At 58.0% G+C, this 25,721-nt stretch overlaps 2 protein-coding genes across 6 annotated transcripts; one reads left to right on the plus strand and one right to left on the minus strand.

The window, feature by feature from the left end:
- Window positions 1-32: 32 nt before the first annotated feature.
- Window positions 33-8,086, minus strand: CTSZ (cathepsin Z). The gene is made up of 6 exons (XM_040988223.1): window positions 7,838-8,086; window positions 7,448-7,611; window positions 4,870-5,049; window positions 1,926-2,076; window positions 1,203-1,365; window positions 33-454 (listed from the first exon to the last, which is right to left on the minus strand). Exons 1-6 carry the CDS (start codon window positions 7,978-7,980, stop codon window positions 344-346), a joined length of 912 nt encoding a protein of 303 aa, XP_040844157.1. The 5' UTR covers window positions 7,981-8,086; the 3' UTR covers window positions 33-343.
- A 10,128-nt stretch (window positions 8,087-18,214) lies between these two features.
- Window positions 18,215-23,877, plus strand: TUBB1 (tubulin beta 1 class VI). Of its 5 annotated transcripts, XM_040988229.1 has the most exons (5): window positions 18,215-18,418; window positions 20,950-21,058; window positions 22,302-22,412; window positions 22,500-22,585; window positions 23,192-23,877. In XM_040988229.1, exons 1-5 carry the CDS (start codon window positions 18,362-18,364, stop codon window positions 23,558-23,560), a joined length of 732 nt encoding a protein of 243 aa, XP_040844163.1. In that variant the 5' UTR covers window positions 18,215-18,361; the 3' UTR covers window positions 23,561-23,877. The 5 variants fall into 5 exon arrangements, with proteins under 5 accessions (XP_040844163.1, XP_040844158.1, XP_040844159.1 ...); XM_040988224.1 differs by having other exon boundaries at window positions 22,500-23,877; XM_040988225.1 differs by lacking the exon at window positions 22,302-22,412 and having other exon boundaries at window positions 22,500-23,877.
- Window positions 23,878-25,721: the final 1,844 nt, after the last annotated feature.

Here is a 25,721-nt window from a genome sequence, read left to right on the forward strand (position 1 = left end):
GTTCTTGTGTAAATAAGACGTGCAGGCTTGTCTTGTGTGGAACTGGGCGTTTTATTTGTCACATGGCCCATGGCACCTCCTCCCCCAACCCCAGTGACTCCCAAGGCATCATAAGAACTGGTGCGAGGTGCTCTCGAGGAGACCTGCTGTCTGCAGTGCTGGGTCTCGGGGTGTGTCACCACACCATCCCTGCGGGGGTCTGAGCGGATGCCCAGCTCCCTCGGTGCTGCTCATCCACTGCCCCGTGGTCCTCACCAGCCTGGCCCTGTCACGAGAGGACGCCCCACTGCTTTAGGGTTCACGGCATCACTGCCCAGCAACCGCCCTCGCACACACAGCCGCCCTAGAGGATGGGGTCTCCGTAGGTGCAGGACTCCTCGATGGCAAGGTTGTAGCTGCCGCCCTGGCCACCCTTGTACTTGCTGGTCACTATCCTCATCCAGCCCCGCTCGCCCTGCGGGAAGGAGATGGGAGGTCAGTGCGGCCCCTCATTGCACGCTGTCCCCCTTGGCCCAGGGGGCAGGAAAAGCCAGACCAGCTCCTCGGCTGCCCCTCCCCCTTTCCCGTTACTCCCAGTCCCAAATCTCTTTTGTGAAATACATGCCTTGGTTAATGTTCAACATCAGGGCCCCCTGCCAAAAGCTAATTAATGTAACAAAACATGTTGACTCTCTACCCCTTAATGCCACCATTGGCAGTCATTTAATACAATGTCCACATTAACTGGTTTCCCCCATTTCACGTGTCTTAAACTATTAATGGCTAATATGAGGTCATAAAACTCAGGCAGTAGTTCATTTATCTCCCCCGAATTTTTGACCTAACTCGGAAAGCTTTTGAAAAACCTACCTGGTATGGGGAAAGTCCAGAAACGGCCAGGAAAGAGGAATGAGATGGCTGGGGAGGGGGAAGGGCACACAGCAGGTGGCTCACCATGGTAGGGGAGCAGCAGCTCCACGGCCAGCAGGCCAGCCCTCGCCCTGCACTCTGGGGCACTGGCAGAGGTTGGCATCTAGGGCCAAGAGGCCAGAAATGCCCCCTGAGCATGCCTGAGAGCAGGGCACTGACCCCACGGCACACAGAGCTGCCCTGGGAGTCTCCTGCCATGGCTGGAAATGGCCGCAGCAAGCAAGCGGCTGATGGCCAGTCCTGGCATCCACGGAGCTGCTCTGGCGCTGGACAGAGAAGAGGAAGGCACTCACCCACGGTTCTCCCCAGGAGTTGCGCACAATCCAGTACTCCGTCCCGTTGCTCACACCCCACCCAGCCACGGAGATGATGTGGTTGATGAAGGACTTGTGGGAGTACTCCATGTAGATGCCCCCGGTGTAGTTGGCCATCTTCTCTGTGGCCATGATACCGCAGCTGTGAGTAAGCATGAGTTAGCCCTGGCACTGGAACGGGTTCACCTGAACTAGCCCTGGCACTGGAAGGGGCTCACCTGAGCTAGCCCTGGCACTGGAAGGGGCTCACCTGGAGGTAGCCCTGGCACTAGAAGGGGCTCACCTGAGCTAGCCCTGGCACTGGAAGGGGCTCGCTGCCGGCAGAGTGGCCTTACACTGCTCTGAATAAGGATGAAGGCAGAGTTGCTCCTTGCGGACACAGGATTAAAAACATCTGAAACAGTTGTCCCATCCACCTTCCTCCATGCCTTAACCCTCCCCAGCCTCATTGGAGACCCACATGGGTACACGTTCCTTTCAATTATGTAAACAATGTAAAAAAATAAATACTGCTGTGAAAGCCCAAGTCATGCAGTGCCCATCCCCCAGCCTCTGGCAAGCAACACACTGGCTGCCTGTGCACATGTCCCCAGTCCTCCCAGTAGGGGCATAGCAGTGAGCAGCACGGGCAGGGTGGGGATGGCTCTGGCAGGGATGGCGTGGCACGGGCAGGGGTGGTGGCAGCTGGGAGCAGCCCCTCACCTGATGGGGCCATTGGCGTAGATCTCCGCCATCATCTTGTCCCGCCCAGAGACGGAGCCGTAGTCGCCCACCTTCCACAGCGTGTAGTTCTGGATGGGGTGGCACTCGTGGAACTCGGTGCACGTCCCACAGAGGTTGAACTTGTCACACTCTGTGGGAGAGCAGGGAAGTCAGGCGGTGGGACCACGGCCGACAGGAGCCAACGGCAGGAAGGGTCCCACTGGGCACCACGGACTTGCTGCTGCTTTCAGGAGCCCCTCCCAGGGCCTTGGCAGCAAGAACACCCATCATTATGTCACAGGCACTGCAGAACACTCCTCCCATGTCACACCTGGAAAGGAGGGTCAGCCATCTCTCGGCAGGTGCTGATGAGACAGTCCTACTGGGGCTGAAGCTATGGTGCAGAAGGCTGACACTACCGTGTGATGCTAGCATCCCACCTGAGTGCTGGTTCAAGTCCTAGTCGCTTGTCAACGCCCCTGGGAAGGCAGCAGAAGATGGCCCAAAAGCTTGGGCTGCTGCCACCCACCCACATGGAAGACCTGGAAGAAGCTACTGTCCCCTGGCTTTGGCCTGGCCCAGTGTTGTGGGCTAAGGAGTTGATTAGCACTCGTTTAGCTGAGCACCTACAGGAAATGGGCTTGAGGCTAAAAGCACCTGATCTGATGGGACTCATTGGCATCCTATTGTTTGGTTAAAGGGCTTCGGGGAAAGAGTATAAAAGGAGTAATAAAGGGAGGCTTCGGGGAGACTTCCACCCTCACTGGTCTCCTGCCGGTGCTTCATCCCCAGACCCTCTCCGTGTCTCTCCGTGTCCACGTTACTGGCTCTGCTGGCAGGAGCAAATGGAGCCCAACGTGGGGCATGGCACGAGGGACAATCTGAGGGACCCTTGGACCTAAGAAGGTAAGTTTAGAATTTAAAAATTTTGCAGGGACATAACTGATTTCATCCCCAGATCTTCTCCCCGTCCTGGGGCATGAGGGACAATCTGAGGGACCTCGGAAATCTGGAGGCAAGTTTAAAAATTTTGCAGGGGGATAAGTAAAATTTATCATGGGGCAAGAACTCGCTAAAGTGCAGATGATTAAGGAATCCGAGATCTGCTCCACTTGCAAGGCACCGACACTAAGCTTAAGGCCTCACGGAGTTCCTTGAAACTGTGACGTATCCCCATGGTTTGCTCTCCTTGTTTCTCCTTTTCCCCCTGGTGCTTGGTAAATATTGCTTTGTCATCCTGTCAAGCGGTGGTGCAACCCTTCCTTCAAAAATTATCCGTAAGAAGGGGGAGGGAGCCGCAAACCAGAGAAAGTAGACAGAAGGAACCCCAAACCAGGGTGAGAAAGAAGGAGCTGCGAACCAGAATAAGTAGACAGAAGGAACCCCAGACCAGACCAAGCCTGGAGCAACCACAGGAAGTAGATTCAGAGTCCTCTTCTGAGGAGGAGGAAAGGGAAGAGGATGGAAGTGAGTCTTCCGAGGATCCCCACCCATTGGAAGCTTGGCTGAATGCTTTGCTCTGATAGCAGTTCTTGGGATGCTGATTTTGTTAGGCCTTCTATTGCCGACAGCTGGCCGGAGCAGCCCAGCACCATCCAGTGCAGTCGTCCGGGGAGCCTACCAGCAGATAGAATATCTGTCTCTAACTCTTTCAAATAAAAAATGTATTTAAAAAATTGCCCAGTATATTTAGGGTCCACCCCCTCAAGAAGCCTTTTTGGTTGCTGTTATTTTGCTTTGAGGTTATCAAACATTTAGCTTCAAGAGACCCAAGGCAGTTCTCTGCCCTACCAGCCACAACATGGATGCTGTGCTCTTGCCAGGTCCCAGACACCGCCACCAGTTCCAGCCCCTGCTGACTTCAGCCTGCATTCAGGAAAAGCAGATTGACAAAGAGATCTTCATCCTCTCTTACTCCCCCACATGGTCACAATGACCGGGACTGGACCAGGCTGAAGTGAGGCGCCTTGAGCTCCATCGGGGTCCCCCTTGTGGCTGGCAGGCACCCAAGTACTCTGCTGCTTTCCCAGGCACATGAGCAGGGAGCTGGATGGGAAGTGGAACAGCCAGGACTTGAACCACTGGCTCAAGTCCAGCATTGTGTACAAGCTCCACAGTGCTGGCCCCTCACCCTGTCTTTGGAGCACCACATGTCAGCTCTCCAAATCTCCCCGCGACGGTAAACCTGAGGATTAAGTTGTCAATATAATCTGTTCCCTCGGAAACCAGATTCCCAGTGCTTGGCACAACTGGACAATAGCACACCTGTGGCCACGATTGTTGCTCCAGAGACATTCACTGCCAATCAGCAAGTTTTTCACGAGCTCCGGCCGTCTTTCGGTGGGCCTGGCCTCAACCCAACCAAATCAGTTTGGGACCTCAGTTTGGGGCCCGCTGGACTCCTGTCCAGAGTGCTTGCTGGCCTTCCCTCCTCTCCATCTGTCCCTGTGGTGGGCTCTGGGACCCAGGGACTGGACTCAGCAGACCAGAGTGGAGGACTCCTTCTGGCTGGGCAACAACGCCAGAGGCATGGTGCAGATGCCCATGGGCATGGGGTGGCGTCACTTCAGAGGGTACCTCTCCGGAGCCCTGTCCTGTTGACCGCAAGACGACCTCAGGGTCTGGAGGCTTTCACCCACCAGCGGTTAGGGTTTGGACTTTCCTTGGTTTTCCCAGGAGGTGGCCGCACCCCATCCCCTACTGCACACCTTGAGGTCCCTCCCCATGGCAGGTTCTGTGTGTTCCCCTGAAGAAGGCCCATGGGCTCCAGATGCTGCTCCCCAGGCCTAGTGGTTCAGGGTAGCAGGAGGGATTCCACAGGCTATTCTGGAGCTAGCTTGAGCCAGGAGCACCTGCTCCCTAGGGGGAAGCTCCCCTGCTCCCCCAACACACACACATACACCTGAGGACGGGGGTGTCAGCGCAGGGCACGGGCAGGACGTACCTTGGTCCTTGGCCTGGTAGTTGTTGCAGGTCTCATCAGGGATGCCATGGCGGTGGGCATACTCCCACACCGGCAGGTCGTTGCCCCCTTCGCAAGAGCCAGCGTTGCCACAATCCAGAACGTGCTGCACTGACAACAAGATGGAGGGCCACGCCCCCTTCCTCTTGATATTGATGCGATCTGCGACAGTCAGCAGCCATCAGGTCAGCAGACAGCCCCCGCCCTGCCCTCCCACCAGCTCCTGAGCTACTTGTGCAAGCCTGACCTCACCTGCCCCTGGCATAGGCCCAAGCCCCCCTCATTGTTTCCTGCTGTAGGACTTGCCCACCCCCGCCCCGCAGCATTCCTCCTCTTGCTCTCAGCAGACTTTCCACAAAGAGGAATGGCGCCTGCACACACTAGGACCAGCACCTGCAGGGACACCCACCTGCCACCCTCTGTTCTTCATTCTCGGTGCCCCAGGATCCCCTGTCCTCTACGCTTCCGGCCCTCTCCCAGCTGCTGAAGCCACTCAGTCCAGGGCTCTGTCTCCACCCTGGCGGCTCTGTTCAGGGAGCAGCTCCCAGGTGCAGGGACATCCTGCAGCCCCCACCCCAGTGGCACCAGGTGTCAGTAACCCCACACCCAGCTGTTTGGGTGCTGGCCTCTCCTGTCACTGCAGAAGGCTGAACTGACACACTCCATCGCTGGGTCGCCAGGTGTGTTCACAGACAGGCAGGCCTCAGAGATCTGGGTTTGCGGGAAGCCAAGCCCTTCAGAGCTGGCAGCAGAGGTGGAGGTGAGTGTGGCCCAGGCGAGAGACTCACTTGAAGGACGAGAGCTGGGGCTGCCCCCTGCCCCCTCAGTGGTGGCTCTGGCGACCACGGCATCGCATAGCAGCCGGTGCCAGCATGGTGGGCAGGATAGAGTGGCAAGGATGGGGAGGAGTACGTGGAGGAGGAGGGACTCTCCTGGGGGGTTGACAAGGGACAAAGGCTCCTTGCTCCTTTTTTCTGGGTGGGAGAGTACCTCAAGTGGGTGAAGGATGTGGGGTGGCTTCAACAGGAGGCGTGGGCATTCCACCCCCAGGGCAAGGCAGGTAGGCTGGCACTGCCACAACACAGGGCAGATGCCCTGGCCCCATGCAGCCACTGTGGAGGCTTCTGTCTTAACCAAGGGAAAGCAAGCACTGGGGCTACTGCTGCAGAAGGTGCCAGAAACCAAAGGCACGGAGGGCGAGTCCACCAGGAGGGCCACTCCACTAGGGCCTAGAGCCTCAGGCTAGCCCCTCCCAGAAAGGCAGATCTGTCCTCCAGACTCCCCCCTAAGACCTTCTGACCTTTCTAGTTCCCCTCCCAATGTGATTGCCCCACCTTCGGCTCTGCCCCAAGGCCTCTTTCACTTCCTCTGCCAGTCTGTTCCTGGGCATTCTCCAGGGACTTTTCCCAGCTCCTCTGTCCAGGCCCACCACCCCCTGGCTGCTGGGCCCTGCCCTCACACTGTCAGCCCACGGAAAGCTGCAGGCACCCTCCCAGCCGTCACTCACGCCTTAGCCAAGTCTCCTGACTGCCCAACCAGGGACCTCAGTGTCACGGACTGGCACTGTTGGCACAGCAGGCAAAGCCACCATGTATGGTAGTGCTAGCATCCTCTGTGAGCACCGGTTCGGGTCCCGGCTGCTCCATTTCTGATCCAGCTCCCGGTTAACATGCCTGGAAAAGCTGTGAAAGATGGCCCAGGTACTTGGGACCCGTGCCCAGCTCTGGCCATCGCAGCCATCTGGGGAGTGAGCCAGCAGATGAGAGAGTGCTCTCTGTCTCTCTGTTGCCTTCTAATTGTGCCTTTCAAATTAGTAAGTCAGTCTCACAAACAACCTGTCTCCCCATCTGGCAGCAGGTGACACAGCCCAGAGGAGCCCTGGCCAGGCAGCAGGCACACCTGCACACGGGTCTGACCGGCAAGACGCCAAAGGCAGCAGAAGGCATTAGCACCCTGTGCGTCTTCAGCGCCAATCCCTTCAGCGGATCCCAGGCTCCTGCACCCTGGGGGACAGCCCTTCCCCCCACGCACTCTCCCACCTGAGGCAGGTGGGCCTGGGGCTGCTTTGCCAATCTCTCTGCTCGCTTTCTCTCTCTTGGCAGGCAGTGGCCAGGAGGCTAAGGCTGAGCGAGTCCCCTTGGTAGGTAGGCAGCTGCGCGGCCCGGGCAGCACTGCTCTTCATCAGGAGCTGCTGCTGACAAGCAGTTTCACTTCCACTTGCCCAGAACACGCGTGGGGGCTTGTGGTTTCTCCCTTTCTTCTTCTGAACCAAGGACTTAAGTCACACCCCTCGGGGAAACCGGGGGCTGGTTCCTAGCAGCTGTCTGGCACAGGGCTTCAGCCATGGGCACAGCCCAGGATCCTCACAATGGAAACCGCTGGGAGTCACACCAGAGCCAAGGGGCTGGGGCTGTGGCCTCGCCTGGACAAGGCTCTCCCTGCTCATGGTCAGGTGGTGGCAGTAGCTTCGGGGGTGCGGGGCGGGCAGGGAGTGTCTCTCTTGGTGCCCGAGGCCCAGGGCCACCAGCTGGGTCAATCACAGCATCCCAGGCTTACTCACCTGCCATGGCACTGGTGCTGCCGTGGGCCCAGCAGGACCCACAGTACTGAGGGATGTGCTGGTTCCTGGTGACGCTGGCGTAGTTCACACCATTCACGTTGCGCCAATCCCAGCTGCTGGGCAGATCCGACGGGGACAGGTACTCATGAGGCCTAGGGTATGTCCTGGAGAGACACCAAAATCAACCAGCTGAATCGTGGGAGCCCTGTGCCCTTTCCCTCTCATCCCAAGAGATCCAAAACAAGGGGACCAGAGCTCTCTGCCAGGCAGGCCGGCTCTGTGGGCAGGAGGGACTCCCCTCTGACCTCAGAGAGGCTCCCAAGAGGAAGGGGCTGGGCTTGACCTGGGCTCCAGGAGCCCTAGCGGGGTGGGGTCCCCGAGGAGGCCCACCTGCGCCCCAGCTGCGACAGCTGGTAGCTCTGCAGCGGCCTGTGGCAGGTCTGGCCCGGCCGGAAGTAGAGGGCGGCCCGCGCCGTGCCCGCCAGCAGCAGCAGCAGCAGCAATAGTGGCCTCATCGGGCCGGACGACTCCATGCTCCCGCTCAGCTCCCGGATCCGCTCCGCTCGGGTTTCTAGATCCCAGCTCCGGGTCCCGGGTCCCGCGCCGGCCTCTGCCCTGCACCCCGGCCCACGTACTCCTCGGGGACCTTAAGGTGCCGGCGCCGCCCGGACCCTCCCCCGGGGCGGGGCCGTCCCGCCGGCTCCTGCCCGGCCCCGCCCGGTGACCCCGCGCCCGGCTCCGCCCACACGGTCCTCTTCCCTGGCCCTGGGGCACCTGCACTCAGGGTCACGTTGGGAGTCATGGGGCACCTGTCACCCAGGCGCCCGCTTACCTGAGCGCCCGGGCTGGGGCAGTGCCGGGCCCTCTCGCCCCGGGCAACCCGTTGCATCCTCCGAAGCCCAAGCCTTCCAGGGAAGTGCGTAGGGGTGTCTGGGGGGTCCCCCCAGACTGATGCCCTCCCAAGCTGCTTCCCCAGAGTCCAGGCCTCTGTGCAGGGTGGTTACCCTCACGGAGAAGGAAGAGAAGCTCCTTCGAGAAGGTGCTGTCCCAGGGACACTGCTGGGTGCACCAGACAGGAGCCTGTCAATTTCGGCTTCCAGAGAGGCCTGCGAGGTTCACACTTCACCAGACCTCGTGGCCTGCGAAGGAGGAACCGAAAGGAGAAGCTGCTGTGGGGCCCCGGCACTTGACTTTCTCACTGGGGCAGCCCCCATCCCCATTGTCCCCCAAGACAGGTGGTCAGTCTGAACAAGCCACAAGAAGACTGGGTGTTTTGACCTGGGAGCTTCCCAAGGCCTTGGCTCTGAAGTCCTGGGTTCAGGGTTCTGCCTGTTCCCAGTGGGTGACCTTGCCCAGTTCTCCCCATCCTGCTGTGCTGCCCCCCAAAGAGGATGGGGAGGCCTCAGGCTGTGGTGGGCTCCGCTGGACAGGCCAGAGTTTCCCATGTTATTCTGAAAAGCTGTCACAGGCAAGGGGAAACTCCCTCATGGCAACCCTTAGCCTCCAGTTGTCATGGGGGCCTGGTCAGCTGGGCAGCTCCTTCACAGCCCACTCTGTGTGGGGAAGCAGCAGGTGCGGCTGACAGCCAGCTGCCTCACCGCTCCCAGGAGCAGAGGGACGGGAGGGGGTGACCCATGAGAGGGACGCCTGGCCCAGAGGTTCCTGACTTCCCTGGGGTAAGCTCCACCTAAGGGCAGAGCTGCGTGGCACAGGATCCAGCCCCCCGCCCTCCGCTGCCCCCGGAGGTGTCCCACAGGACTGAGCCTGTGCTACATGGGCTGGGAAGTGGGGTTACCGCCCCTGACCCGAGTGACAGTCCGTCTGGCTTCCAGGCTCTCCCGTGTTGTAGTGTTGTGACCCTCTGCGTCTCCCTCACAGGTAGGGCTACCATCTGCTGCGCCCAAGCACAAGGACAAGCGAGCTGGATCCAAAGCGGAGCCGCTGGGATTTGAACCCATGCTCTCCTGAGGCAGGTGCTGCCCTGAAATTCTTAGATCACCAGCTGCAAAGGTGACCCCTGTGGCACCCAGCTCCAACCAAAGGGGCGCCCCATGCTCCCATGTGAGGGCCAGGGGAGGCGGAGTTCAGCCTGGGGCTGCCCCAACCCCAGAGTTAGCAGGCCTCAGCCAAGCTGGAGAAGCAGGGTAGGTTGAGGGGTCCCTGTACTCTGAAGTTCAACCAAGAACGAGGAAGTAAAGTCTGGTCCCTCCTCCCGGCAGGCAGGTAGTCTCCAAGCCCACCCAAGGACCATGGGCACACCTGCGTTCCCGGGCAGGCTGTGTCCACTGTCCAGGGTCCCTCTCAGAGGAGGGACGTGGGTGCCACCCCAACCAAGCTCCCTCGCTGTTGCTGCTGTGGCAAGTTGACATAGGGCACGTGGATGAAGTGAGAGGTTTCTGGCAGGCAGGCAGGAAGAGGAGGTGCGGCCCCAGGAAGCTGCCAGCCTGGCCTGGGCCGTCCTTGGGTGGCAAGGACTTGTCCCCAGGCTTTGCTGCACAGCAGACGTAGCTGCCTGGCAGCCCGAGGACTTGCAGAAACCTGAAAGGTGTGTTCCTCCTGACAGCTGTGGCAGGTGCCACTGAGGTCATGCTGTGGTGGGTGACTCACCTGATCAGCTGAGCCGCAGATGCAGCAGACTCAGGCCAAGGCGCCACTGATGGCTCCCTGGGGCCCCGTGGGCCTCACCGTTGCTGTTCAACCACCAGCTGGGTGTCACCACCTCCTGGCTTGGGGTGAGCACTCAGGTGTTTGAGGAGGTATTTGGTGTTTCCCTTGAAGCCGCCGTGAAGGGGCCTTTGTGGGAGTGTGTTAGATGCGTCGATCATCAGCCGAGTATAGAAAAGCGCAGAGTTGGCCTTTGTTGAAGGGAACTCTGGCCACGGACCTTGCTCCCTTGCAGTGGACAGACAGACATGGAGAAGGGGTTGCAAAGGAACAGAAAGGCCAGGAAATGAAACATGCAGGGAGTTTTAAACCCCTCTTGACACCGACGCTGAAGCGGCTCCTTCGGCCCTTCTCTGGCATTGGACATTGCTCACTGGTGCATCAGCGCATCTGCTGACTCAGGGGCGCACCAGGATTCTGCTGTCCATCCTGGGTTCCAGCCTGAGGCCAGCGTGACCTACCGGCTGGAAGCAAACTCTGCCCCTCCAGTAACCACAGCAAGCACCAGGGTATAGCAGAGAAGCTGCTGCTTGTGGGGCTGGCATCCAGTAAGGGCGCTGCGTCCCGGAGCTCTGCTTCCCGTCCAGCCCCCTGCTGATGGCCTGGGAAAGCAGCGAGGATGCTTGGGCCCCTGCTCCCATGTGGGAGTCCCGGAAGAGGCTCCTGGCTTCAGCCTGCCCCAGCGCTGTAGCCATCCGGGGAAAATGGAGATTGACCTCTCTGTGTGTCTGCCTTCCTCTCTTTTCAAATGAATGAATCTGTCTAAAAAACAACAGAAAAGCTCCTCTGAAGACCCGTGCTTCCAAAGCCACATCCAGCTTCCGGGATCTTGCCAACCCATCCCTGGACCGGCAGACCCCAGGGGTGAGCCCCTCACTGTTCAGCGGAGCCTGGGAGTCGGGGTCGGGGAGCAGCTGCTGTCACCCCATTTTACTGGGAAGACTGAGCCCTTAGAGGGGCCTAGAAGCCTGTTTGATTCTAATCCTCTTTCTCTCTGAAATCCCATCAAGTTCCCTAGCCACAGACACAAAAGCCTATTGAATTCTAAAAATAAGGTTGGCCCCTCCCAGGTCCTGATAAAGTACGGCACCCACCCGGTCAGGGGGCCTGTGCGGCCCACCTTCCCCACCTGGGGAGGCAGAGGGCCTTGGGCTCTGCGAGGTCCTTTCCTGCCTCCCGCTTGGACCTGCATTGTCTGGCTCCCCCCAGCCAGCCGAGCCACAGACGTTTCCTATTATTGCACATTCCCGAGTTGGCCGCATCCTGGATACGGGCGTTTGCCGCAAGCGGACGGTGCTCTGGGGGCCAGCTTGCCCGTGCAGGGCAGCGCGGTTTCCTTGCCAGCTGTAGGGGTCTCTGAGTAGGCCTCGTCCTCTTGGTCAATGGGTCAGGAGCTCAGGGTAGCTCCCGGATGCCTGTGCAGTCAAGGCCTCCCCACTCTATAGCCTGGGCCCACTAAGGACCCCGCCCTGACCTGGCTGAGCACTCTAGTGGGGCTGGGGCCGTGGACCCCAGGGCTGGCCTCGTCAGTGTCCACTTGTGAATTAGCGGTATGCAGAATGCTCAGCACCCACCCCACCCCCATGGATTCACCAACAAAGTCTCACGAACGACTTCATCATGTGCCCTCTGAAGTTGGGCCATCTGCCCTTAGTCCTGGGCTACTAGCTGGGCATAAGGTTCCTCTGCCTGGCAGGGGCTGACGCTTGCCAAGGGCCTGTGAAGAAGCCAGGGTGGCAGCTGTGGGAGGAACTGGTGCGTGGGTGGCCACTGTGGAGGGTGGTCTGGAATCACCGGTGTGGGCACAGCCATGGGGGCACGGTCAGACACATGAGGGTCCAGACGAAGCTGGCCTGTGGGAGTACGGTGCTCCCAGGCCACCAGCATCACGGTGCGGCCGGTCTTGCTGTCCTGCAGGCTGGCCACCTGCTGCCCCTGGTCTTTCCCTATTTCCTGCCGGGGGTAGGAGGCTCTCCTGGCCTCCTGCAACTAGGCTAGGGAGGGAGGTATGAGGAATGCGGGCAGACAATCAGGTGGACAGGACCCTGCATGCTGGCAGAACCTGAGAGGTGGAGAGTGAATGTGGGATGGGCTGGTTGAACACAGCCATGGGACAGAGGGAGGCGAAGGGCGGTGTGCACACTGGAGGCTCCCAGGGCGATGGCTGCAAACTGCCCGGCTGGCCTGCCTGCTGGCGTCCCCACGTGTACTGGTGGACACGGGGGCCCCAGAGATCCGTCATGCATGTTTTCCTGAGACCCCAATATACCAGTCTCCTCTATTGACCATCTGTTTTTCAAAAGCGGGATGAGCCACCTGCAGCTCTGCCAGGGCCCTAGGAGAGCAAGCAGCTGCCCGCACCGTCCCAGCCCTTGAGGCCTGCTGGGCAGGCCTCACCCAGCACCTGTGGGACAAGTGGACAGACCTCTGTGGCAGCTGTGACACAGGCTGGCGGGTTTCTCACACTCGCCTGGGCATGGGGAGAGGTTTCCTGCTTCGGGGGTTGCCCACGCAGGGATGTGGAAGAAGCCGGAGCTTGGCATGGAGCAGTGCAACCTGCAGAGCCTGGCCCCTCTCCCCTTGCCGTTTCTTATCTGCTGTCCCAGAACTCTCTCCCAATGCATGAGAAGAAAGTGGGGCTTGGCTCCTTTGCCCACAGCCGCTGACTCACTTGTAATGCCCCCCTCAGACATCATTTTCTTTGGAAAAATGTCTGTCTGCGAATCACAAGCCGACACCATAATTCCACAGTGTCCTTGGCCTGAGTCGTTCAGGAAACTTTGAGCAGCTCGGGAGGGGAGAGGGCCACGCTGGAGTCTGAGCAGCTCGGGAGGGGAGAGGGCCACGCTGGAGGAAACTTGGGCACTCTTGTTTTCCCAATTTGCAGGTGCCAAAGTTGGAGGGGGTGGCAAGGGAAGCTCCTGCTCACCCCGGGGCTGTGCTGGGGAAGTCTGCAAGCCACTGATTGGGGCGCTCTGGGTGACCCTGGGTTTTTCTTATCTTCCTCCATTCTCGTCCCATAATAGCCCCGAGTATCATGCAGGAAAAGGCTTGCTGGCCCAGAAGCTCTGTGGGGGAGCGGCTGGCTGGGTGGTGGGCGTCCTCAGTCTGTGGTTCCTGTTGTACCTGCCAAGGGGAGGGCTTGCTGTTGCCCTCTGCCTGCTTGGGTAGCACTTGCTGAAGCTGTGTGCTGGGTCCCACGCAGTGCCACAGCCTTCCTCTGGGGAACCCCAGTTCAGGGTGGGGTCCCCGTTCTGCTGGAAGGGAACTGAATTTGAGGTGGTGGTGACCCCTCCGTGCACCTGTGTAGCAGGAAGCATCACTCGTATTACCCATTTACCACCGCCCTGGCTCATGCCACATTGGCTAGCAGAGTACCTTAAGACGTGCCCACCTCCACCCACCCCTACCGCCGCCCCGCAGCCCCAGCACAGCCTGAGCCCAGCACGCAAGGCTGGGCCAACACGGCTGGGGCGATAGAAGCATCAGAGCAGACACAGCCTCTCTTCTCCCCTGACTCCCCACCTCTGCCAACTGCCCCGTGACCAGAAAAACCTTTTAAGCTCCTGTTTGGTGTTTTCCTCACCCTAAGCAAATGGAGGTGACCAGGAGGAATGTGTTCTGGGAGGGGAGCCGGAGCCTGTCCCTGCAGCGCCTCTGGGCCTCTCAGCCAGCACCCTGAGCCCAGCCCTTGGGGATGCTGTGCAGTCCTTTCCAGAATAGCCGCCTGCGGGGCACAAGCCCCAGGGTGCCCACTGGCAGGGTTTCTTGGAACACTTGGTGCTTGCAGCAAGTGAGGGAGCAGCCAGGAGCTCCCCCAGCCCCGGCCAGGCCGCGTTCCTGAATCAATGCTTTACAGGCCGCAGGACACTCGCTGTTCCGGCTTTGCCGCCCCAGCATGCCCAGCTGCTGCTGAACACTCGACAAACGTTTGCCGAGGTCTGCTCTGCTTCACTCACTTTGAGGATTCAACGGTGACATGATGCCCGCAGCTCCCAGCAGGGACATAGGTACGTGCCGAAGTTACTGGCTGAGACGGTGGCCAGAGTTGTCTCTCCCGAGGGGGCTCCATCTCTGCCTACCGGGCAGGTGTTGGAGAAGCTGGGGCAGCGGAGCCTGGACCTTGACCTCTGTCCCCAGGGAGGCTGCAGCGAGGCTGCTGTGTGTGCAGGGGAGCTTGAGTGAGTCTGAGGACAGTGCAATCCCAGGACCAGCGCATGTTTTGCAGAACAAAGTCTGTGCAGTTCATTTTTTCTTCTCTTCCTTCCTTCCTCTCTTCTCTCTCTCTTTATGCTATTTCTTTCCTTCGTTTTAAAAGATGTGTTACACTTTTAAATTGGAATGACAGATTTACAGAGAGAAGGAGAGAGAGAGAAAGATGTTCCATCCGCTAGTTCATTCTCCAAATGGCTACAACGGCCAGAACTGAGCCAATCCAAAGCCAGGAATCAGGAGCTTCCTCCAGGTGTCCCACACGGGTGCAGGGTCCCAAGGCTTTGGGCCGTCCTCCATTGCTTTCCTAGGCCACAAGCAGGGAGCTGGATGGGAAGTGGAGCAACTGGGATGTGAATTGGCACCTGCACATGATCCCAGTGCTTGGAGGTGAAAGGTTAGCCAATTGAGCCATCACTCCGGGCCCTCTTATTTCCTTTCAAAATGCTTCATTTATGTACTCATTTGACAGGCAGAATTACACAGAGAAGGAGAGTTTGTCCTCTGGTTCACTCCCACAAGGGCTGAGCGCGGACAAAGCCAAGAGCCACGAGCTTCATCTGAGTCTCCCATGTGGGCGGCAGGGCTCCAAGCACTGGGGCCACCTTCCGGCACCTTCTCAGGCACATCAGAGGAGCTGTAACAGGAGTAGGACAGCCAGGACATGGACCAGTGTCTGTGAGATGCCAGTGCTGCAAGTGGCAGCTTAACCGGCTGTTCTACAGAGCCAGCCTTTCGCTCGCTTCTATCTTTGAAAGGCACAGTGACAGAGGGAAGGAAGAGACCATCAAAAGGGAGTTTCCATCTGCTGGTTCACTCCTTAAACGGCCACTGCACCCGGGGCTGGGCAATGAGTTCCTCCCGGTCTCCCGCATTGGGCCTTCTCTATTGCGTTCCCAGGCGTGTTAGCAGGGATCTGTGTTGGGAACGGAGCAGCCCATCTCCAGCTGGCGCTCTGCTATCCGATGCCAGCCATGCAGGTGGCTGCTTATGCAGTGCCACCGCCATGCTGGCTGTTGTTGCATCCTGCAAAGTTTGCATAGATTATGAGCAAAGTTGTATACCAACGTCCACTCACAGCTTTCATTCCCTCACCGGGGCTTTGGAAGCCTGCAGAGATGCCCGCTGGGGCAGGCGTGCCTCTCCTTAGCTGTGTGTAAAGAGAAGTGTGGGGCCGGTGGGGGCAGACAGTGGCCAATAGCGGTGACATTCGGGCTTGAGGAGAATAAAGAAAATCCCAACCTAGTGAAACGCTGCGAGTGGACCGGCCGTGTCCAGCCTTTGGAAGGACTCGTGGCTGTTAATGTTTGCTGCATTGTTTTGGTCGCTGTTTCTGCCCTGGTGGCAGTGCTTTTGTAACAGCTGCACTGTTGAAGGGTGAGCAGCTGGTATGATAACAGCTTGGCCCTGGGGGGGGGGGGGGTTCCCTGCACATGCAAACTTCGAAAAGCTCACAGCAAACACAACTGGAACGCATGTTTATTTTGGTGCAAAAATTATTGAGACCCATTCCTGTGAGATGTCTTCCAAAGCTGGGGCAAAACACATATTATGAAAAAACTATGTGTGTTTTTCAACTTTTCCAAAAATTAATTTTGAGTTGAAAGGCAGTCACAGAGAGACAGAGAGGCAGAGGATGCGCGCTTCCATTCACTGGCTCACTCCCTCACGTGGCTGTAAGACAAGCTGATCGGAAGCTGGGAGCCAGGAGCCTTCTCTGGGTCTTCCATATGGATGCAGCATCCCAACAACTTGGGCCATGGTCTGGGGCTTTCTCAAGGCCACAGGTAGGGAGCTGGATGAGAAGTGGAGCTGCCGGGACTCAAACTGGCGCCACAGGGGATGCTGCTACCACAGGTGGAAGCCTCGCCTACTGTACCAACACACCAGCCCCAGGTCCCAGTATTCAGTCTGTATTTCGGGGTTGACAATTGTCCTAATAATAATGTCTTTGATGCAGCCCTTTTCCTCGGCCCCCATCTGGCCTGGCGAACATGGAGTGTACCGTGGGCACTCGATTGTGGTGGTGAGGAGTGGCTGCTGGGTCCCGCAGCCTCAGGGTACTGTCCTTGGCCCTGCTCTGGTTTCCCTTCTGGCCCGAGGCTCAAGTCTGTTCCCTTTAGGCTAGAGCTATGGCAGAGCCAGGCAGGTGCCTTACAGCCTTTCTGCTGGTGCTCCTGACTTCCTGCTCCCCACCAAGCTGGTGGGGCTTGTACACAGCGTCAGGAGTCAGGATCTGGGGATGGGGGAGGTGGGAAGCAGAGACCCCTCTTAGGCAATGGGGAGCTGGGTTCCTCACCAATGGCTGACGTGGCCAGACTGGTGGGAGGAGGGGAGGAGCAGTCCTGGCTCTGGGTCCATGCCCTGTGGGTGGTGGGGCAGAGCCAAGGGCTTCTCAGAGCAGTGAGTTTGAGGGAGGGTCCTGGGAACGCAGTGTCTATCGGCACCCATCTGTGTCATCCCTGCAGCTCCAGGGTACGCTCGGCCTGGAGCAGGGAGTCCCTGTTGACAAGCATGTGCTGGAGTGGGTGGGCATTGGAGACACTGGGCAGACGCCACGGGAACAGGTGCTCTTGGGCCAGTGGGTGTCCTTACCCTTGGGCCTCTCCCCGCCCCTTCAGAGTTCCAGTACACAACATAGCTCTTTCCCATCTCTGGTCTCTTGCAACCAATACTCCTGCCTTTTCTTGGCCTGCCCCCACTCCCGTCTGTGGAAGCCGGTCTTCCACTTCCTGGGGATGTGGCACTAACCCTAAAGCCACCTGAGTAGCTGCCAGAGCCAGCCCTGTGCAGGTGGGAGTCCACTGGACTCTGGGGACATGGGAAGGGATTGGCTGGCAAACGATATAGCCCAGCGAGCATGAGAAGAGCAGTGGGGCACTAGAGGGGTACTGAGGGCATTGCAGGGCCCTGGCTTGTTGCCCTTGCAGGGTGGGGACCTGGCCAGCTCAGCAGGCCAGTGCTGGGCAGCCTGCCTGCAGAACGGCTGGGGATGGCGTGTGAGGCAAGGAACTGGTGAGTTCCCCATGAGCCACTCCCCAACCCCCTCCTGGTACAGGACTTCGGAGGGCTATGGTCTGGAAAAGGGAGGCAGAGTGTGGGTTCAGGTTGGAAAAACCCTGGCTGGAAGTCGAACGGGGAGTTTCTCTCCCTTTAAAGAGGTATTTATTTGAAAGGCAGAGTTACAGAGAGAAAGGAAGAGATATGGAGAGAGACCTTTCATCTGCCCAAATGGCCACAATGGCTGGGGCTGGGGGAGGTCCAGGCCAGGAGAGCGCAACTGCACCAGGGCCCAGTCGGGCCACTCTCTGTTGCTCCCCAGGTTGCACTAGCAGTTTTTGCCTAGCAGAGTTGGACATGGGGCAGCTGGCACTGGAACAGGTACCTACAAGGGATCCTGGCACCACAGGAGCCAGCCTCACCTGCTGCGCCATGCCAGCCACAAGGAATTAGTCTCTTGGGGTTTCCTAAGCCCCTAAGAATCATATGCCAACTTTGCAACTTTGGCCAAGTTCATAAAGGAAACTTGTCTTATCGTTTTATCAGCATAAATATCAATGACTGTTTTTTTCTCCGTTAACATGAGGCTCATAGCTTAGAAGTAAAAACTGTCCAGCCATGTTCCTCGAAGTCACCCAGGGCCACTGTGCCCTAGTGCACTCCTTAGCTGAACACAGGCCCAGTGATGGGCTGGGAGATCCTGTGGGAGCTGGTCTCAGTCCTCCTGAGAGCTGGCCACCAGGGCAAGGCCTGGTTAGGGCACCTGCTCTCCCAGCTCTGAGTGAGGAGGCCCCAGCCCTGTGCTCATGCCCCAGGAAATGAGTGGGCAGCACTCCGAGTGGGGACAGGAAAGCACACCCCCCTCCTAAGGGGTGATAAGCAGAAAGCAGGCAGAGTTGGGGCCACGCCTCACTACCAGGGGCCTCTACTCGGACACTTGCACTTGTGTGATGACCAAAGTTGTGCAAGGCTCCCACCAGTGACCACTGGCTCTCCCAGTTGGAGCAGCCCCTGTGGATCCCATACACAGAGGCCAGCATGCGTGAGATCGTCCACATTCAGATTGGCCAGTGCGGCAACCAGATTGGGTCCAAGGTGAGTTGGGTGGACTTCCTGGCGGGAGCTGGGCAGGCAGGGGACGAGGCTGGCAGGCTGCACACAGTTGCTAATTGTCTCTGCTGGTAAAAATGCCTTCAGTGAAAGAGGTGGAGGCGCTGCTGAAGGATCGGGGGCTAGCGGAGACTGCCTTGGTCTGTAATCACCTCACATGCATGCCAGCCTCTGACTGGTGGCATCTCAGTAATGCCCTTCCCTATTTTGTCTCAAAACGACTTTCTGAAGTGGGTTGGCAAACGTCTTACATCAGAGAAGTGTCTTTCCCTGTCTTCCCTTCCTTATGGTGCAAAATAGAATGCAGCTGCTGCTACTACTAATCACTGTTTTAGTTCACATGCAATGGAAAGTGGAAGAGATGAACCTAAAAGTTTTTCAGTGCAGTCACAGTGTTAAAGTGTCTCCTCTGCCTCCACGGTGGGTGCTTTGGGCAGAGTGCCTGGCCGAGCGCGCGGCCGCCCGGGCTCATGTCTCGTCTTCAGTGTGAGATCAGCGTCTGTCCCGGAAGGCAGCTGTCTGACTAGTTTCTCTTGCAGCTCTGAAGTTTTACTAACACGGACTGCCTCAGAAGCAAGGGTGTGACGCACCTACAGGAACCTACTTTAGTGTGGGCCACCACTTCAGGCACCTGCATCCCACAGCAGAGCTCTGGTCCAAGTCCTGCGTGCCTGTTTCTGATCCAGCCCCTTGTCACCGTGCCTGGGGGGCAGCTGGTGTTGTCCGCCGTGTTGTTGGTGGCTGCCATCTGTGCCCGAGGCCTGTGTGCCATTCCAGGCTGCTGCAGGCACCTGGGGGTGAAGCAGAGGACGGAAGATCTCCGGGTCTTTCCTCTGTCATCGTGCCTTTCAAATAGATAATATAAACATTTGTTTTTTTAAAAAGAGAGATCTTAGTTTTTGCCTAGCAGCATTGTTCAGAACACGCAGAAGGTGAAAGCGATTCAGGCGTCCTTGTGTTAAGGGAGCAGCAAGGCACAGCCCAGCCACCGCACGCGGGAAGACCCTGCATCCCGGCAAAAGCGCACGCAGCACCACGTTGGCCTCCTTCGCCTTTAGGCACACATCCTGGCTGTAGCCAGTCTCCAAAGTGCTTTTTCAGCTTTCAAGAAAGCATCTATGCTCACTGTGCACCAGCTGCCTCTCTGCCCCCAGTCTACCCTCCGCGTCCAGGAATCAGTCCTCCGTGACCGCCCCATTTCCCTTAGCGCCTCACGGGCCAGGTTCCTGCTTGCTGTGGCAGCATCCTCCAGCTATCACCTTGTCATAGGACGGGCCACCTTGTTCACCTGTCACTCACTAGGGGACACTGGGGGGGCCTGCCTCCTGTTCCTCCTCTCAGTTACTACAAGGGGCCATCCGTGCAAGGAGCTATGCTCTTTTCAGGACTGAGAACAAGGCTGCTGGAAGATGCCACCATCCTTCAGGAGCACAGTGACGACAATCAGCCTGTGGGGTAGTGGGAGGCACAGCCCCCTCCCCACAACCCCTGCTCTGATGACAGGGCGAGCAAGTGCAGGGGCCAGATAGGACGGCGGGCCTCGCTGCAGCCTTGTGCCACCTGCAGCTGCAGCTATGGCATCGTGTGGGGTCACACAAGCTTCAGGCTCTATTTGGGGTGTGCTGTCTGACAGTGGACGCTGTGGCCAGAGCAGGGCTGCCCCCACGTGAGGTCAGGGGAAACACCGCGGGAATCTCAACACAAGCTCGGGGTTTATCGGAACCGTGCTCTCATCTGTTTTTCCACGATGAGCGAAGGGGCTGCCCAGTGGCTGCTGCACGGCTGTCTGCTCACAGTGTATGAGCCTCATCACACAGGAAACAAGGACCAGGGCCCGCAGCAGGGCGCCACCGCGAGTCCTGACCACTCAGCTTGCTGATGCGCCCGGGAAGGCACAGCTGGGGGGGCCTGCCAGCAGCGTGGGAGCCCCGGGTGCAGCTTAGCCCGCTAGCTTCAGCCCGGCCCAGCCTGGGCCATTGTGACCATATAGGGAATGGCAAAATCTGTCACTCTGCCTTTCAAATAACTAAGTAAATCTTTGAAAAAAAAAAAAAACAACTGTGAATAGAAATACTAGTTAGATTTTTTTGGAAGAACTTCATGAAAAGATATCTCCAAAGTGAAATGGGATATTATTGTAAAATCAAATCAGAATTCAGTTTATTTTCATTTAATGGGATCCACTGTTTGCTAGCTTGGAGCACTATAAGGCGAAATTAGAGTTACATTGGCTGATGTGAATTTAAAACAACAGCTTTAATATAATATATGCAATAGGCTGAATTTAACAGGAATGAAATCTAATTTAATTCTTTGGAGTCAGACATCTTATTTTAGGAGTTCCAGAGAGTGTAAAAACGCACTGAGCGTTCACATTCACTGGATGATGCTGCGGTGTGGTCACTTACGGAAGTCCAGAGAGACCGTGGCAAGGGTCATGCTCGCCCGCCTCTGGGGTACCAGCAGGGCCTCCTGTGGGTCCCGCCGGCCTCACCCTGCCTCCCTTCTGCTCTCAGTTCTGGGAGGTGATCGGCGAGGAGCACGGGATAGACCCGGCAGGCAGCGACTGTGGGGCCTCCACCTTGCAGCTGGAGAGAATCAACGTGTACTACAATGAAGCCTACGGTAGGGCGACACTGGCAGCCAGGGGCTCCGGCAGGGAACAGGCAAGGCGCAGAAGGGGGGGGGTGGGACATGGCAGCGGGGGAGGCGGGGAGGAAGGAGAGCCAGACAGCAGCATCTGGGGGCGTGGCAGCCTGGGGTACAGACGGCAGCATCTGGGGGTACGGATGGCAGCAGCTGGGGCGGGGGCATGGCATACACACTTGATGTTTACCTTGAGCACAGGGCAGGGGCAGGCACAGTAGCAGAGCCCCTAGAGGCAGGGCTGGGGAAGATGTTGCTGATGGGGCAAACATCTTTTTTTTTTTTTTCAAGATTTATTCATTTTGGGCCCGGCGCGGTGGCGCAAGTGCTTAAAGGTCCTCGCCTTGCACGCCCGGGATCCCATATGGGCGCCGGTTCTAATCCCGGCAGCCCCGCTTCCCTTCCAGCTCCCTGCCTGTGGCCTGGGAAAGCAGTGGAGGACGGCCCAAAGCTTTGGGAACCTGCACCCACGTGGGAGACCCGGAAGAGGCTCCTGGCTTCGGATCGGCATAGTATCGGCCTGTTGTGCTCACTTGGGGAGTGAATCATCGGACGGAAGATCTTCCTCTCTGTCTCTCCTCTCTGTATATCCGCCTTTCCAATAAAAAAAATAATAAAAATAAATCTTAAAAAAAAAAAAGATTTATTCATTTTTATTGGAAAGGCAGATTTACAGAGAACCATCTGCTGGTTCACTCCCCAAATGGCTGCAAGAGCTGAGCTCAACTCATCTGAAGCCAGGAAGCAAGAGCCTCCTCCAGGTCTCCCACATGGGTGCAGGGGTCCCAAGGCTTTGGGCCGTCCTCTGCTGCTTTTCCAGACCATTACAAGGGAATTGCATGGGACGTGGGGCTGCTGGACACGAACCAGCGCCCATGTGGGATGCTAGTGCTTGGAGATGAAGGATTAGTCAGTTGAGCCATCATGCCGGCTTCCGGGGCAAGCTCCTCACAGCAGTTTAAGCACCTGCCTTGGTTTTCTGGTCTTGCTGGATATTCTATCAAGCCGATGGTGAAGATTTTTTTTTAAGCATGCTTTATAGATTCACATGACTGGTTTTGGGGTCAAGGTTTTGACAGGAGGCACTTTCTATCTACCACACACTTTCGTCCAGAGTGCCCCGGGGTTTTTATTTGACCAGCACCACAAGGACCCATTCGGATGGAACATTAACTTCTGGAAAAACAACAGGTTGCTGACCTCTTCCCGTTTTCCCCCGTAGGTAGGAAACACGTGCCCCGAGCAGTCCTGGTGGACCTGGAGCCGGGGACGATGGACAGCATCCGGTCCAGCAGACTGGGGGCCCTCTTTCAACCCGACAGTTTTGTGCATGGTAGGTATTTCCAGAAGGTTCCACCCGGCAGAGCTAAGGGTGCCTCCTGCGGGTGCTCTTCTCCCACCTCCCCTCCTCTTGCCACAGGGAACTCGGGGGCTGGCAACAACTGGGCCAAGGGCCATTACACGGAGGGCGCGGAGCTGCTGGAGAGCGTGCTGGACGTGGTGAGGCGCGAGAGCGAGAGCTGCGACTGCCTGCAGGGCTTCCAGGTGGTCCACTCGCTGGGCGGGGGCACAGGCTCGGGCATGGGCACCCTGCTCATGAACAAGATCCGCGAGGAGTACCCGGACCGCATCCTCAACTCCTTCAGCGTCATGCCCTCGCCCAAGGTGTCGGACACCGTGGTGGAGCCCTACAACGCGGTGCTGTCGGTGCACCAGCTCATCGAGAACACGGACGCCTGCTTCTGCATCGACAACGAGGCCCTCTATGACATCTGCTTCCGCACGCTCAAGCTCACCACGCCCGCCTACAGCGACCTCAACCACCTGGTGTCCCTCACCATGAGCGGCATCACCACCTCGCTGCGCTTCCCCGGCCAGCTCAACGCCGACCTGCGCAAGCTGGCCGTGAACATGGTGCCCTTCCCGCGCCTGCACTTCTTCATGCCGGGCTTCGCGCCGCTCACCGCTCAGGGCAGCCAGCAGTACCGCGCCCTGTCGGTGGCCGAGCTCACCCAGCAGATGTTTGATGCTCGCAACACCATGGCCGCCTGCGACCCCCGCCGTGGCCGCTACCTCACCGTGGCCTGCATCTTCCGGGGCCGCATGTCCACTAAGGAGGTGGACCAGCAGCTGCTGTCTGTGCAGACCAGGCACAGCGACTGCTTCGTGGAGTGGATCCCCAACAACGTCAAGGTGGCCGTCTGCGACATCCCTCCCCGGGGGCTCAACATGGCTGCCACCTTCATAGGCAACAACACGGCCATCCAGGAGCTCTTCCGCAGGGTGTCCGAGCAGTTCTCGGCCATGTTCAAGAGGAAAGCCTTCGTGCACTGGTACACTAGCGAAGGGATGGACATTGACGAGTTTGGGGAGGCTGAGAGCAACATCCATGACCTGGTATCCGAGTACCAGCAATTCCAGGACGCCACAGCGCTCCAGGAGGAAAACGAGGGGGCCGATGGGGAGGCAGAAATGGAGTGAGACCTTAAGCAACATCAGCCGTGATGGGTGGGTGCTGTGTGGGCCACTGCCTGCAGTCTCGAGGGGCTGCAGGGCCCACGCCACGCTGAGCCGTGCGGGAGAGCGCACCTGCTGCTGGCTCTGCACGAGGACTGCAGGGGGGGGGGGAGAGCTGACGGCCACAGGCCTGCTGCCGCTCACTAGCCTGAGCTTGATGTTCAGTGCACACACACTCGGTAAACTCTTTAAACTGTCCAGGGAATTTCCCCAGATACTCTAGAAAAGTTGAGAAATGGAATTCAAAGAGAAGTTTGATGCAAATAAAAAGAAAATTGAAATACAGGCGTGGGTTTTATTTATCTTCCCACGAGCTGTGGGAAGCCCCGCTGCCCCCATCCCCGGCTGCAGCACTTCTTCCCGTAGGGTCTGCAGGAGAGGGCTGGTGGACGCCACCCCGGCATCCAAGCCTGTGCACGCGGCCAGCTGTCCTGCCTGCCCTCCAAGAGGAAAGCGGGAGGGAAAAGCGGCCCTGAAGAGCTGCAGTGCTCTGTGTGCCTCTGCACAGCCACACTGAAATGTATGAACTCTGGGTTCTGCAAGTGCGCAACTTCCAGAACTGTTTTTTTAAAGATTTATTTTTATGGCCCTGACACAGTAGCCTAGTGGTTAAATCCTTGCTTTGCATGCATTGGGATCCCATATGGGTACCAGTTTGCGTTCCGGCTTCTCCACTTTCCATCCAGCTCCCTGCTTGTGGCCTGGGAAAGTGTGGGAGACTCAGAAGATGCTCTTGGCTTCTGGCTTCGGATCGGCTCAGCTCTGGCCCTAGTGGCCACTTGGGGAGTGAACAAGCTGATGGAAGAGCTTTCTGTCTTTCCTCCTCTTTGTATATCTGACTCTCCAATAAAAATAATATCTTAAAAAGAAATCCACTTTTAAATGGCCATGTCGCTTTATCTCAGACCACACCAAGTTCTTTTCCTGGAATTTCACTACCCAGTTTGATTAACCAACACCTTGAAAACTGCACCCAAGAAGTCAGCAGGACACCCACCCGCCAGCAGGCTGGGGTGCTGGCAGCCCTGGGACCCAGTTGGGCTGGAGGGAGGCTGTCGTTCGAGCAGGCTGTTTTGAAATCACCAGGGAGGAGGCTCAATCCTTCACTCACTTTGACCCTTTCCTGTCCAGGTCCTGTCCTTGCTACTCATTCTAATTAGCCTAACGGCCTCCCTGCCAAATGACTTCTGCAACTGCCGGGTGGGAGGACTCGGTGGCCTTGGAGAGGCCCCAGGAGGGCCTTGGAGTCACGATTCCTATCTCCCCATTGTGAAAGACACTTCCCGGGACCTTCCCCCGGGGGCCTTGGCACTGAACTGAGTGGCCTTCGCTGGATGACAGCAGGCAGACCCAGGGCCTCCCAGTGCCAGGCCCCCGTCCTCTGTCTTCCCACTCAAATCTGCTCCCCCCGTGTGTCGGGAATGAAAACAGGTCAAGTTTTGGGAGCAGGAAGTCATCCTTACAAGCTGAGAACAGACACACCCTTCTGCCAGCGGGGAGGCCCTGAAGCCACCAGGAGCTTCAGTGCCAGCGTGCAAGTCTCCCCTCCTATGGCACTTCATTTCTCCAGCCACCACGAAGTCAAACACTGAACCTGATGATGGGGTTTTACTCAGTCAAGTGCATCCAGGTTGTCGAGGAAGATGAAAACAAAACACCTGCAGCAATTCTTCCTCCCTGAGTATTCAACGAATGAATGGATCCCTAACAGTACTGCCCCCACTGCGCGGCCGACCTGCAGAGCCTGGGCTTCGGCTCAGCCTCCCACTGCAGAAGCGGGGCTCTGAGCAGCTCCGCCTCACTTCTAGGAGCAATGCCGCCAGAAGGGAAGGATTTGTGGGGAGACAGCCGTCTGACATATCCCACAGGAACTTGCTTCCAGCAGGCGTTAAGGGCACACTACACAGTGGTCTGAGCCCAGGCTCTGATCACCTTCGCACAGGCCATCAGCGGAGCAGCGACACACCGGCTGCTGCACCTGGTCAAGGCTGGACCACCGTCCCCACGGGCCTCCGGGACAGCCAGCACTCCGAGGACCCAATAGTGCCACACAGCACAGAGCTCTCCATCTTGGAGAACCTTCTGTATCCCGCTGGTCACGTCCACCCCCTTCTCCCACCCTCAG

The sequence above is a fragment of the Ochotona curzoniae genome, unplaced genomic scaffold, assembly GCF_017591425.1.
Source record: "Ochotona curzoniae isolate NIBS_2020 unplaced genomic scaffold, NIBS_Ocur_1.0 contig_48, whole genome shotgun sequence".
NCBI lineage: Eukaryota > Metazoa > Chordata > Mammalia > Lagomorpha > Ochotonidae > Ochotona > Ochotona curzoniae.

Coding starts and splice junctions, on each gene's coding strand:
- CTSZ (XM_040988223.1), bottom strand. CDS start 7,980: ATGGAGTCGTCCGGCCCGATGAGGCCACTATTGCTGCTGCTGCTGCTG. Junction 2,077..4,869: donor CTACCAGGCCAAGGACCAAG/GTACGTCCTGCC, acceptor GCTCTCCCACAG/AGTGTGACAAGTTCAACCTC. Junction 455..1,202: donor ACTCCTGGGGAGAACCGTGG/GTGAGTGCCTTC, acceptor TCCTTCCCGCAG/GGCGAGCGGGGCTGGATGAG.
- TUBB1 (XM_040988224.1), top strand. CDS start 18,362: ATGCGTGAGATCGTCCACATTCAGATTGGCCAGTGCGGCAACCAGATT. Junction 21,059..22,301: donor GTACTACAATGAAGCCTACG/GTAGGGCGACAC, acceptor TTTCCCCCGTAG/GTAGGAAACACGTGCCCCGA. Junction 22,413..22,499: donor ACCCGACAGTTTTGTGCATG/GTAGGTATTTCC, acceptor CTCTTGCCACAG/GGAACTCGGGGGCTGGCAAC.